The 14,935-nt window shown below is 37.5% G+C and overlaps 1 protein-coding gene across 2 annotated transcripts in view; it reads left to right on the top strand.

Moving 5' to 3' along the window:
• The window catches only part of FHIP1A (FHF complex subunit HOOK interacting protein 1A), an 86,721-nt gene that overhangs the window by 64,573 nt on the left and 7,213 nt on the right, over nt 1-14,935 (top strand). For both annotated transcript variants that reach the window (XM_087724318.1, XM_087724316.1), the window contains 3 exons: nt 608-1,645; nt 9,281-9,459; nt 9,735-9,873. In XM_087724318.1, coding sequence (XP_087580444.1) covers nt 608-1,645; nt 9,281-9,459; nt 9,735-9,873 — 1,356 coding nt within the window. The remainder of the gene's footprint in view (nt 1-607; nt 1,646-9,280; nt 9,460-9,734; nt 9,874-14,935) is intronic.

The raw sequence follows: 14,935 nt of genomic DNA, 5'->3' as shown, positions 1-14,935 counted from the left end.
TTATAACGCTAGAATCCCACCATCAGATGCCCATTGTCAGGAATTTTGAAAGTAGAAATTGTCTCATATGAAGAGGTCCAGGTGAGACCTAAAGGGCTTATCCCTAGATAGATAATAATAAGCCTTAGAAAATAGAATTGGGTTCTTTTTTTGTCTCTTTTTCAGAAAAAAAGGCAGATGCCTCATTTTTCCAGGGGTAGGATGTGTTTTTGTAGCAGAAACACACATCAGGATTTTATATTAATACACCACAAGGAATTTACCTGCTGGCAATGCAAACTGTTGGAGTAATTTGTTGAAAAGCATATTTTGTAGGGTGATAGCAAAGGATACATTTGCAAGTATAAGTAATAAGCAAAAAGATAATAACCACAGTGCAAAACAAATAGAGAAAGGTTAGCTAACTTAGAGACCGTGTGGTAGTTAATATTCTCTCTTTGAGCTCATTCAAATGCTTAGCATGAAATCAGCATCATGTTTAATTATATCATTTATTGATGTGATTTACAGCTGTGATAACCATGTAAACAGATGATTAATAATTATGAGTGAATGAAGATTTGTATTTCCCCTCAGTTCCCTGTAACTTTTTGTTGCTGCATTGCAGATTCCACCGAAGAGCCCTCCAGGAAGAGCATTGCAGATTCCGCATGTATTGTGAAATATGGGAAAGCTATTGATATCAGTTACCTGCAGTACCTTTGGGATGCTCAAACTCTCATACTGCACTGTATGAAAGATTGTGAAGTTTGGTCTGCTCCATATGATGGGGAAAATCCCAATCCATATACCTTTATCCAAACTTCAGTTGAAGAAGATGGTAAAAACCTCAATCAGCCTATTTTCCAACTGCAACCGAGAATACCTAGGAATCATGTCTCATCTCAGGCGAGACCATTGAGACAAAAGATACAACTGGAGCTGGAATGGGATGATAGCTATGATACTGGGATCTCTCCAGATTCTGATACAGGATCTCCCCAGCGTAATGATGAGTTTAATACCCAACCTCCTGCAGAACCACCCAAGCACATTCAAGAAATGAAGAAAAATGCCATCATGTTGATCAAAGGATCGTACATAGAAGAATCAGACTTTCAGGATGATGTCATGGTTTACAGGCTATGCGCTAAAAAAGATGCACAGGAAGCAGAGTGCTTAAAGGTGAAACCTTTAATATCAGAATCTGCAGATGTGGACAATCCAGATGCTATCTCTACCAATGGTCCTCTAGAAAGTCCCCCATCGGATTTAAATTTGGAGGAATGCAATATGAAAAATTTAAATCTGATCCAACAAGCAAAAGACGAAACCCCAGGAAACATTGACGAAACGACTCTGCAACCTGATTTGGAACAGACCTTGTCTTCCCCAGAAGGAGATCATAACACTAAGTTGTTGAGTCCTGACAGTGAAGATTTTATTTCCGAATGTGATAATATCATAAAAGAATTGGACTCAAACTCTACAGGCTTGGTAGAACTTAAACTGCTGATTCCTGATCCAGTATCCCCTATTGAAGAGGAAGAAGATTTTGAAAACTTTTCAGCAGATACTCCATCAGCAGAGAGTGTGCCCTCACCCTTTGGGTTAAAAGATGCCTGGCCCAGCAACCCTGCAAGAGTCCAGAATATCCCATTTACAGGTACAGTTTTCTAATATATTAAGGCAATCATGCTTTCTAAAATGTCACTATTCTAGATATGAATAGCAAATGTTATATTACTTTGCATGCTTACATTTTATTGTTCACTTTGTTTAAAATAGAGATAGTCCTTGATTTAACGACCACAATTGAACCTAAAATTTATGTTGCTAAGTGAGAAATTTGTTAAGTGAGTTTTTCCCATTTTATGACTTTTCTTGTTGCATTTAAGTGAATCACTGCAGTTGTTAAATTAGTAACACAGTTGCTAAGTGAAACTGGTTTCCCAATGACTTTGCTTGTCAGAAGGTTGCAAAAGGTGATCACATGACCCTGGGACACTGCAACCATCATAATTGTGAGTCAATTATCAAGCATCCAAATATAAATCACATAACCATGGGGATGCTGCAACGGTCTTATTTTTTTATTAATATATTTTTTAATTTTTGAATAAACACAAACAGACAAAACACAAGAAACGCCATAAAAATATCTTCCATGACAAATTGTAAAAAGTGTGTCAATTGGTTACAAAGAGCTTTCGTGCATCCCTTCCACAGTCATCACCTACAATTCATATCAAGTTATATATTTTAAATCAAATATATTTATATATATTACTATCATCATACCTCACTCTTCATATGACTATAATTGTTGTTATGTCCCTTTATATAAAATATTCCAAAATTTAAAGCAAAACCACACGATGGCATTCCATTATCTATTTTCTGTATCACCCAGCAACATTACATCTTTATAACACTTTCTAAATAAAAATTAATTGTTTAATAACAGAGTTTCTAAACCTCCTTTCTTAATCACTGTTTACAATTTATATCCAATTTCTCTTTTATCATATCTTTTATCATATCAATACAAATATTACTTTATTATCATTATCAATCATTTATTTAACAATATCCGTCATCATTTCATTTTTTTTGTCTTAGTTTAACTAAATTTAACTTACTCTTTTTTAAAAAAATATTATAAAATATTATATGTATCATACATAACAGTTTCTAAACTTCCTTTCATGATCACCATTTAGAATTTATACCAAATTTCCTCTTATCAAACCAATACATATGTGTACATTGTTATCATTATCAATTCTTTATCCAACTATATCCATTATCACTTCATTTTTAACATAATGCCCTAATTTTAACTAAATTTAACTAATATTTTGTTATTAGTTTTCATATCTCAACCTGTGTCTTTCCAGTAATAGTGCAGTCTTGTGTCTTTTGCCATTTGTGGAATTAATCTTCTGATTATTTCCTTAATCAAATTGGTGTGGACTTCTCTTCCATCAGCTTTTTTAATCAGCTTATCTTTGGTTATCAGTAGTGCTTTTGTCAAAGTTTCTTTCCTTGAATCCATCCATTCTTCTCTTTTTTCTTCTTCTATATCTTGAAATCTGAGGTAGAGCTCCTTTACATCTATCTTCCCTTTCCATGTTCCACTCTTTCCATCTCCAACCACACTCAGTTCACCGTCAGTATCCACAATTATCTTGCCTCTTTGTTCATTTCTCCCTTGGGTTTTTAGGACTCTAACCTCCACTTTTTCCATTTGCTGGATATCTTCACCTTTTCCATTGAATTTCACTGCATTGCAATCTATATTTTCCAATCTCTTCTCAATTCTCTCTGTTGTTTCTAATAATTTTTGAATTTCAAACATAATCTGTTGTAATGTTATGGTTTCTTTTTGGAGCTGTGCCATTCTTCCAACTAGTAAACACTGCCACTCTAGTTTCAAAACAAGGTTTTGTTTTCACTTCTCTCCAGCTGCCAAAGAAGTATCCAAATAGCACCTGCATAAACAACCAATGCTCTTCTCCTTATCTCTTCTGTAAACAAGCTGAAGCCTTTGGAGTGCAAAGTCAAAATGATCAAAGAGAAAATAGAGAAAGCAATATTTCCAGGACTCAACCTCCAACTTCCAAGTGGCAGTGCAACTTCTTTTCCCTCTGATATTACTACTAAAGAGAAAAACCTATCCAAACCAATATTATAAAAATAATGAAAAAAATTTAATCCATAGGTAAAAAAAGAAATAGAAGAAAAACCAATACTTTCCCTTTAAAAAGTAGCAAATATTTGCAAAACTTCCATCCATAAAAAAGGATAACCCATTGTCCAATGTAGCTTAATTTCACTGCTTATTTTCTTTTCTTTGCAAGTTTAATTTAGCTTTGATTTTTTGGGGGGGCAGTCTCTTTTATAACAATAAAATTTCCTCACCAGATGGACACACTTTCTCTTTCCACTTTCCTCCCATTGCGGAGCTGTCCCAACTTCAGCAGCTTTTGGCTGTGCTTTTGTCGCCGGCAAGAAGAGATTCTCTTGGATCAATCAGGGAATTTGCGATGTCCCTGAGATCAACAAGACATACTCTTCCCTGTCACCGTCTCTTTGGGACTGTATAGGTCCAAAAGGACCGTCCAGCGGCAAAAGAAATTGACTGCGATCTCGGAGCTCCGAGATTGCATGTCGTACTGTTGCAACGTCAGCTCCTGTTCTCCGTGATACTGTAACAGTCTTAAGTGTGAAAAATGATCACAGGTCACTTTTTAGTGCCATTGTAATTTTGAATGGTCACTAAGTGAACTGTTGTAAATCGAGGACTGCCTGTTGTCTACTTAATCAGCTTGGATTTATATTTCCTGCATAGAAAATCTCTAGTAGTGACATCATTTTTGGCTGTAGGCCTACATACCTTAAAAGAAAGACACATTTAACTATTAATGTTAAATTATACGCTATGTGTTCATAAAATTGCTACAGAAAAAAAGATACAATTACTCCTCAAAGTATTAAATAGAAATTGAATGACCAAGGAATTATTTGTGCATTCATGTTTTAGCACTAGATGGCAGCTCTATTGCCATGTGGTCAGCATTTGCCCCAATCACCTCCATAGGGATTATGCTTTATCAGTGTGAATATTCTATAACAGGGGTTTCAAACTCAAGGCTTGCAGATCTGGCCCACGGGATGCTTAGATATGTGGCCCTCAATGAAATCGAGTTTGACACCCATTCTGTACGATTGAAGAAAATTCCATCTGCTTTCGAATGACACGTATCTTTCTATGATAATGCAGCAAGTCACTTTGTAGCATCATAAGGTGAAGCATTTTTTAATATATTTTATAAGTTCTTGAAAATACTCTGATATGAATGCCTCAAATCCTAAAGTTTAGATCTGTGATTCAAACTCACCCAATGAAACCAGCAACTGGAGAGAATTCCAGGCAATCTGGATTCTCTGCATCCATATGAGCCAAGAACAGGGGTGTAAAACTCAATTTTGTTGAGGGCAGCACCAGGGCTGTGGTTGACCTCGGGGGGAGGGCCTGGCTGGGTGTGGCCAACTGGGTGGGCATGGCCAACTTGATGCACTCCCCAAATTGCTGGCATGTTCCTTCTTCACATTGGGTGGCCTGGGCCAAAGCGACGCGAGCTGGCTCCTTACATTTTCCAGGATGGCCCCGAGGGCTGGATCTGGCCCGCGGGTCTTGTATTTGACACCTCTGGACAAGAGCTTCAGTATGTTGATTAACAATATTTCAGCAAATATACTGTCTGCCTTAGTTTAAAAACAAGCTTATAGTGACTTTATAACAGATAATAGAAAGTAATAGAAAGAGGGACAGAGATGTTTGTTAGATGTTTGTTGAGGTGCACAATAGTAGTTTTGAAATATGACTTATGGCAATGCTCTAATTGCTCTTCTAGCAAGCTTGTACTGTATGTTATTGCAAGGACAAAAAGATAAAGGGACAAACAAATCTGGATGCAACCTTGAATCTTGATTTTTTTTCAAGGTATGAACGTTATAACCAACTAATCACCAACAGGAATAGATTGGCACACTTTAAAAAAAAATAAAAAAAAATATTGAGAAGTAAAGAGATACAGAAAGGGAATGATGTACAGTATTATATTACAGTGCTATAAGCAAGCATATACTTTTGTTGATTGCCATAACCTATTCAACCTGAATTTTTATTCCAACTTTCATAAATTCTATTAATCTTCACCCATTAGAGGAAACAGAAAGCAAACAGCAATTTTAATTTTTTCAATGGTAGTAGATGGGTTGATTTTACAAATGTTAATTCAGTTGTGACAAGAGTATAATGTGGAAAGATTTCATTGTATTGTATGACAAGTTTGTTATCTTTCTTTGATGTGTTCTAATAGTTGTTTTAAAACCTGCATTTATTCTATTCATCCTCTTTTTTTTGGCAATATAAGGCAAGTCATTTTCTAATGACTATTCATCTATAAAATATGAATAAAAATAAAATTGTCTGCTAGTTTTATGGCAGAGCACAGGCACAATGGAGAGGATTCATTATTCCTTTTCCACAGGAGTATAATGTGGAAACAGATCTTGTCTGTCAGGGAATAAGCAGCAAATATGGAACTGAATGGACACAAATGCTTTCTATATTTTGACTAATATAACATCTGCTGCTTGCAATGCTTACTGCTCACCGCTAACTTACCTATTAACAAGGACACAATTATCATTGTAAAGTGGGAATGTAATCTAACAAATAGAACTTTTACTAAGAATAGGATCCAAATAAGTTTCAAGACTGTATGGTGAGTTGTTGGTAACATTTTAAAATCTAATTTACTTTATTTTGCAAAAAGTACAAAACCTATAAATCTCTTTTTGTCACAATTGTTGGAAATTAGTCTACTAATATGCTATTTGTATGTATCAAAGTACAGGTAGTCCTCAACTTACAATAGTTTTTTTAGTGACTGTTCAAACGGCAATGAAAAAAGTGACTTATGACCATTTTTCACACTTACAACAATTGCAGCACCCCTATGGTCACATGAATAAAAATTCGGATGCTTGACAACTGACTCATATTTATGACGGTTGCAATGTCCCGCAGTCACGTGATCCCCTTTTGCGACCTTCTGAACAAGCAAAGTCAAGAGGAAACCAGATTAACTTAACAACCGTGTTACTAATTTAACAACTGCAGTGATTCCCTTTACAAATGTGGCAAGAAAAGTCATAAAATGGGGCAAAACTCAGTTAATAAATTTCTCACTTAACAACATACATTTTGGGCTGAATTGTGGACTTAAGTCGAGGACTACATGTAAATTTCTTCAGAAGCATCCCCATTCTGTCTGCAACCATTCATTCAGTGGCTAAAGTTACATCGGCACTGAATGAATGGTGGTTATGACCAATCCTCAAAGGCTCAGCAGCTTGCTCTCTTTTCAGTGTGACTGCAAGAAGTCTTCCAGCTGCTGCCTCTTTGCCAGCTGCTTCCCGGCAGCGGCTGAAAGCTGGAGGCTGCCGGAAACTACCGGAGGTCAGTGAAAAAGCCACTGCTGTTGCTGCCCTGTTCTTTCGCCAGTGCGCACACACATCCCATTGCCTGCTGTGGATATTGTTCCATTTTTGTGATTGTTGAATTGTAATGTTTTTCTGTTATTAGATACGAAAAATGCAATAGCATTTTTAGAAAGAATGGCAGTCTAGCCAAACAGTGATCCATAGATATAAAGACTTAAAACTTATTTATAGATCTATCTCAAAACATATCCAAAGACCCCCAGTAGTGCATGAACAGCCCTCAATATTTTCCCTATATCACAAGGTAATCAACCAATTCTGAGATAAACAGATAGACCCATTTTATGGAATCAGTAATGAAAACCTGAATAAATTCAACAATCACAGGGAACGAAAATAGCCTCTTGGTGATCCTTCCCATCAAAAAGCTGATTTCACAGATAAGACATAGATGTCACCTTGCAAGTCAAAATCTACCAACAAGACATCATTCAGTTGCAGAGCAACATTCACTTGTAGCACTATGCAAACAGGCAAGACAGATGCATGTATAATCTCTGCCAAGATCACTTACTTCCTCAAACTTTCTCTACTGATCATGTTGTCTAGCATAGTAGCAAAACATCTGCAACCCAAAACCAATCTTGGATAGTTCCATCCATGCAGTATGCCAACCCTGAGTGACAGTTGTGAAGTATGGCAAACTATAGGAAGATAAAAGGAGAATGGGATTACTTTGCCCCATTCCATTCTGTGAAAAATACCAGTATACCAGGCCAAGCTATAATTTACTTTATCTCTTTGAAAGCTATATTTTCCAGGGGCAACAATTACTTGGAATGTGTGGGAAGACAACAGAGGAGAAGAGACCTCAATTTGGAGGCTTGCTAAATTCAGAATGTCACTGATACTTCAACCCCTGAGAAATAGGATAGGAGGATTTCTCTCTCCCTCTCCCCCCCCTCCATTTAAAATCTTGAGAAAAATAAAGGGGAAATTACAACACTGTTGGAATTCTCTGTCTCTTTATAAATATTTCTTTTCTTTTTTTACTTTTTTGGAACAGCTGTGCTTATTGCGAAGTCATTCTTCTCTTGCACACAGGGACAGGAAGCATCATATACTGTTCAGTATATGTTCCCTGTCTTGTGCCCAGGCATATGTACTCCATATTAGCATTAAATGTACCAGTTGTAATGCCATCAGTTCCTGTCTCTTTGTTGAAAACAGAAATGCAGAATACCCAATAGCTATGGTTCTTAATCCAATTTTTAATATCAGAGCTCCTGTGACAACATGTCACAGCCCAGGGCTGTCTGTTATCCAGTCATACATTCACCCAAAGAAATACATTGGGTAACATGTTTTCTCACTGAAAAAGATCAGCTGCTATGTTGGCAAAAGGAAGGAGAGAACCAGGGACATAAGGCTTTTTGGAAAAGCCCAGAGGAATGGCTGCCAAGCCCCCCCTCCCCCAACAATAGATTCTAGACAACATTGGCTGCTGAAGGATTCTTGGTTTCAGGAGAACCCAGGCTAGAGGAGGTACTGAAGGTAAAGTACCAATAAGGGATGCTTCATGGTGGGGTTCACTTACCTTCCTTACCAGTTCGCGAATGTGGGCATGTATGGTCGCTTCGCTTGCACGCACTGATCTGCGCATGTGCAGTGCTTGCACATTATATTGGGGCGGGTGGGCGGAGTCTCCCGCAGCCGCCACTATCAGTTTGCCCAAACCAGAGAGAACTGGATGAATACCATATCTGGGATGCTTCTACTCATTGCAAATGGCTTCTGTGGGAAATGGGGTAAGGGAGAGATCATATCCTGCCAGCTTGAGAGAGACAATGCCAGCCTACATCAGTCAATACTTCTTTTTTTAACACCAAGTAGGAATCTAGAAATAGCAATGCATACATTTTGTTAACACACTGGGCTGCACACATATCCAGCGGAAAGGCAATTCATTTTAAAAATGCTTGGCCAGATGTTAATAAATCAAGCCTCTTGTTTTTTGCAGTTCTGCTCCTTAGCAGAAGAAGAGGGAAGAGAGCTGAAAGAAAGGAATGCAGCCTGATTAACGGTTGCTTACCTCCTGTAATTACTTGTTTGAATGTGTACGCCTGCAAACGAAACTAATAACTGGCCTAATGCTGCTAATTTTAAATAAAATCATAAAAATGGGTTGGTGCTATGAATTGGATCAGATCTTACGAATCCCTTTCCTTTTGCTTCTCCTTTCTCAAAATTTTGTTTTGTTTTGATTTGCTCTTTAAATCTGCAGGCCCATTTATCAGTGTGGTGCTATCAAAACTGGAAAACATGTTGGAAAACTCCTTGCATGTGAATTTGCTGCTGATTGGAATAATCACTCATCTGGCCAGTTACCCACAACCTCTTCTTCGTTCCTTTTTGCTCAACACAAATATGGTATTTCAGCCTAGTGTGCGGTCACTGTACCAGGTACTGCTTTAATACTAAAAAGAAATCTTTTAAAACTCACTTTAAAGTGCAGCACCTATCATTTTTTTAAAAATTAAATTTTTGCTTCAGTTTTTGCAGAGCGATATCTTAATATTAATTTGTTCAAATATAATTGTTTAAATCAAGAGAATATAAAATATCACAGCAAGATGAGTTGTTAGGGACAAAGTACGTGATTCAGTCATAATTTAGTAAATAACTGTATTTGTAGCTGTATGGATGCTATTTATTTACTTTACTTTATTTTTGGGCAGGTGCTGGCATCTATAAAGAATAAAATTGAGCAGTTTGCTTCCATTGAAAAAGATTTCCCTGCTCTCTTGATACAAGCACAAAAGTACCTGCTTTTACGAGTAGATGCACTGGATGTTCCTTTAGAATCATTAAATAAAGGTAATAATCTTTCCTGATAAATTAAATATATTTTATTTTTTCCTGGCTTTAATAAGAATTGAATATGTTGTAAGTAAATTATCTTTTATACTGTGCAAGGTTATTCTAGATAATTGTTAGGATTAATTTTGCAAATTTTCCTACCCACCATTCTTTTTAGGTAAGAATAGTTGACATCTGTTCACCAATCTAGTGTTGGGTTCATCTTGACCAGAGCTGGCAGGTAAATGAGATAGCTAGGACATAATGTGAGCTTGATCTATCAGCTTATCTCAATGGTGGAAAACCAGAGAATAATCCTTTTTCTTGAGTTCCTCAATATTTTCTACCTGCTTAAAAATAGTGGTATGATTTTCCAACATTGTTGAGCTGCATTATGTAGAGCTGTGTAAAACCTGTATCATAAACCCTAAAGTAGGTTTAACATAGTTGAATGTTGACTGCAATACCCATATGTCCCAAAGAAACTAGAGCAGTAAAAAAAACCTAACTCTCAGTCCTCATGGATGACAAAGTGCTGAAACTTTGTGTATGCAAAATAAATGTGCAACTTAGCTGTAGTCTTACCTTTCCTGACATCCTACTTTTCTCTCAAGAAGGTAAGACCATTATACAGTTATAATTTTATTTATTTATAGAAGACTACCTTAAACATACTATTATTGTTGTTATTTTAAAATGGCACAGCTTTTTCAAAATAATTCCCATCTATAGGTATAACAGCCATTATTAAAATATTTTTTAAGTCGCTTTATTTTTAGCAAGGCTAAATGATGGGCAGAGCAGTTCCAAACATTCATTTGGGAATTCTAGTAGTAAAAGGTTCTGCAGTTTAAGCATTGTTGTCAGAGATGAGCAAATCTAACATCTCATGAATGCACTTTGTCAAGTGGAATGGACTGTGGTAAAAATAAGTCTAGCTATAAACACTTTAGGTCAGAAAGGTTAGGTTATTTCATATGAGACAACATTTTCCCATTGCAGCTGCCTGAATTATACTGTTGTCAATTCTAGCAATTCTAGCATATTAGTCAACTTTTATTGCAACAATTTGTAGGCTAATAAAACAAAAAATGCATCGCTCTAGGGAGAAGATAATCATCATTTTCCGTATCCCCACTTTGACCTGGGATGCTTGCATAAAATTACTGGATAATTTTATGTAAATAACGCTATTGTGAATATTGCTCAAGAATTGTTTAACAGCAATTCAGGAAGAAAAAAAAATCTCCATATAAGCTAGTGGTTTATTTCTTTTAGAATCTCTTGTACCAATTTCCCCAAACTGCTTTAGGATTTTGTCACATCATTGTTTATTTGACAAATGACTGGTTTATAATTTATAATTGAAATTGAGATGCCATATGTAAAGTTAGCAATCATTTTATATGATTATCTTATTTTCTAAGCATTTTCCTGATCCTCTTGCTAACCACTCTTTAATACACTGGGAGGGGATGCAGTGTTGCTCTTTTTCATGTTTTGTACTGTTTGACAAACTTTTTTCAGGGTCTGAAAAACCCTTTACAGTATATCTATCTACATGTGGAGTCTTACATCTGCTTTAATTTTATTCTCACAGAAAACCTAGACATGTGGTTGCTGCTGCACTAGATCATCTGCTTACTATGTAGGCTTCCCTAGTGATAAAATGTTAATACTTCAATGGTCATGGAATGAGCTTAAAAGAAGGCCCCTTTCACAGATGTGAAAGAAGTAAATGGAATACAATTCACATACTATTTATATGAATGGAATTGTCAGTTTTGAATGTATTTGTGCATTATCTCTGTAAATTAGAGTAGGTCAGGAAGGTTCTATTGCCACTCTCATACATCTTCCTCACAGTCTTCCATATAGAGCATATCCTAGTATTAACTCAACCTTAATTTTTAACAAACTCACCTTATTCTGAAAACTCATGTCCCAAGTTGTAAATTGCTATATGAAATATATAATTCAGCTGAATTTTTAATTTAGAAGACAAAAACACAGAAATGATTCCAATTGCAAAGACTGGAAGAGTTAATTAAAAGTTAGATTTTCTTCCTATCATTGCTGCTGTTTGGCTCATTATAGGTTTAGAATAAACAACTGCAGTAGCATTCTGTGCAGATGAAATTACTTTCATAAAATGTAATTATATGCTACCTTTAATGAAATGAAAAGACAGGGTGAATAAAGGGAGGTTCCCTGTTCAGGAGCATGGATATTAACAGATTAACAGAGTTGGAAGGGACCTTGTAGGCCATCTAATCCAACCCCCTTCCCAAGAAAGAGACCCTACATCTTTTCTGACAAATGGCAGTCCAATTGCTTCTTGAACGCCTCCAGTGATGAAGCTCCCACAACTACTGAATGCAATTCCATTGATTGACTGTTCTCACTGTCAGAAAATTTCTAGGTTAAATCTCTCCTGGATCAGCTCCCATCCATTATTCCTTGTCTGGCCTTCAGGTGCTTTGCAAAATTGCTTGACCCTCTCCTCTTTGTGTCAGCCCCTCAAATATTGGAAAACCTTTTTACCCTGAATCTGAAAAGGTCTAAAATACATTCCAAGGGGATTGATACTGAGGAGTCGTTTAGAAAAATAGCATACTTGCATTCTGTGGACTGAAGTTTATGTGTTCTGATTTCAGAATTAACTTTTTAACCTCACCAAGCCTTGATTAGCATTCTGTTAGAATCTTGTGCCAGAGGATTGTTCTTGTATAGCTGTTGTAGATAGGAATTTTCATTAGTGGCTGCGTTCAGGGATAAGGAGACTTTTCAGAATCTGATGAAACAGTAACCATAGTGACTAATTGCTTAACAGTAGAACGGGTAAAGAGGTTTCTTTGTTTTTCCCCCAGAATAGTCTACCTTTTTTTGCTCCTTGATTTCATTGTAAGCTTTGCTTCAGTGTTAATAAGAAGCGGTTGGGACCTTCGTTTTTTCCTTCCTTCCAATTTAAATACTTCTTCATTTCTGATTGCCCTCCTAATATCTTTTGGTATCTTTTATAACCATTGTCTAATCCACATAATTAGTGAATCGTGTGAAATATACATTAAGTAACTAGCTGCTAGGAGATGTGGCTGTTGTTCCCTAGAGTTTGATTTTAAAACCCAACATATGGAGACTAGGATTCATACAATTCTGGTTTCAGTAGGCTGAGTTAGTCAGAAGATTTTTGACATCATGTTATAGTTTTCAGAACTATTTTGCAAGGCTTCTAAAGTCTTCTGTCAGAGAAAAATAGATACCTAATGGCTTTACTTCGAATTGTGGCCATTCTTTTTATGTGTCCCCCAAGGCATGAACCAAATGCTTGCTTTGATATTTTTAGCCCTGCTACATCTATCTCCAAAATATTTAACACATGCAGTATGAACAACCCCCAACATCCAGTGAATTCATGAGGCAGTTTGGATTATTTTTCCTTTTAAAATATTCAAGCTATTTTAAACAGGAACATATTTTTAATTCCAGCTATGTATACTTTTATTGTAGCCTTGCTCATTTATCTTCCCTGGTTTTTCTGGTCAATCTGCACACTGAATCTTGCTCATGCTCTCATTTTAAAGCAGTTTTTTAGGAATCACTGATTAATGCCTAATCCCATGTTTCCCCGAAAATAAGACAGGGTCTTATTTTCTTTTGATCCCCGAAATAAGCATTTCACCTTATTTTCAAGGAGGCCTTATTATTTTTGAGGTACAAGAGGCAGCGAGTGTGGTCACCTAATGGCTGCTGCTGTGTTACAATATTTTCAGGGAGGGCTTATTTTCAGGGGAAGGCTTTTTTTAGTGCATGCGTTCAAACGCCCGATTAGTCTTATTATCTGGGGAGGTCTTAGTTTTGGGGAAACAGGGTAGTTGCAGCTTACAATATCTATAGCCAGATGTCATCAACACAGATTGTACCAATTAGGAGAGAATGACCATTGGCTTCCCTGAATGGTCGTTTTCAGGGCGCTGCGAAGGAGAGTCCAAACAAGGGTTAAATACAGCCAATCTGCCCAGAACTGAATTGAAACTTTAAGCCATGCTTCTGGTGCTGACTATCTTCAGATTTTTTCAATGAAGGCATGGAACTGTTACGTGCTGAGAAGTCCAACAATAAATCCAAAAAACCATATCCAACAGAGAAACAAATCCAACTGTAACTGTAGACGTCAGTACTGAACCCAGCGGAACCAGACCCCAGGATGGGGTTGGACTCTCCTTCGCAGTGCCCCGAAAACGACCCTTCAGGTAAGCCAATGGTCATTTTCCAGGGGACTGCTCTGGAGAGTCCAAGCAAAGGACATACCAAGCTAAATGTCACTAGGGCGGGAAGCAGTCGCATTTAGGGTATCTCCGCTGATATGAATGCCCTGAAGAACTCGCCTCCCAAAGGCCCTTTCTGCCAAGGCAAACTTGTCCAACTTGTAATTCTGAACAAACGGAGATAACGAAGTCCAAGTGGCTGCCCTGCAAATCACCTCGATCGGCGCCTGCGGCGCCCAGACTGCGGTGGTGGCAGCACTCCTAGTAGAATGTGCCGTGATATGGCTAGGCACAGGTTTGGAATGCAGAACATGAGCAAGGGCAATGCAAGCCCTCAACCACCGTCCGATAGTAGAGGACGAAACTTTCCGGCCCTGGGAGGCCAGTTGGAAAGAAACGAAGAGCAATTCTGAACAATGAAACACAGCCGTGCACTTGACATATCTGCGGAGTGTCCTGCGGACATCTAGCATGTGCCAACACTTCTCCCTTGGGTGCCTGGGATGCAGGCAAAAATCTGGGAGAATTATCTCCTAGGCCTGGTGGAACCAGGAGTTGATCTTGGGGATGAACGTTGGGTCCAGTCGAAGGACCACCCTCTCCTGTTGTATCAAACACAAGTCCTCCCGAACTGATAGGGCTGCCAGCTCTGAGATACGCCGCGCAGAAGTGATGGCGATCAAAAAGGCGGTCTTAAAGGTCAAATGCTTAATGCTGGCCGAATGAAGTCGTTCAAATGGAGGACCGATCAGAGAACAACATTGAGGTCCCATGAGGGATATCTGTGGACCACTGGGGACCTCAGATTGGTT

The sequence above is a fragment of the Thamnophis sirtalis genome, unplaced genomic scaffold (assembly GCF_051295495.1).
Source record: "Thamnophis sirtalis isolate CommonGarterSnake01/CBP01778 unplaced genomic scaffold, rThaSir2_p1.2 scaffold_10, whole genome shotgun sequence".
In the NCBI taxonomy this organism is placed as follows: domain Eukaryota; kingdom Metazoa; phylum Chordata; class Lepidosauria; order Squamata; family Natricidae; genus Thamnophis; species Thamnophis sirtalis.
The sequence above is the reverse complement of the archived record's forward strand: the minus strand, read 5'-3'. Positions and strand labels throughout refer to the sequence as shown.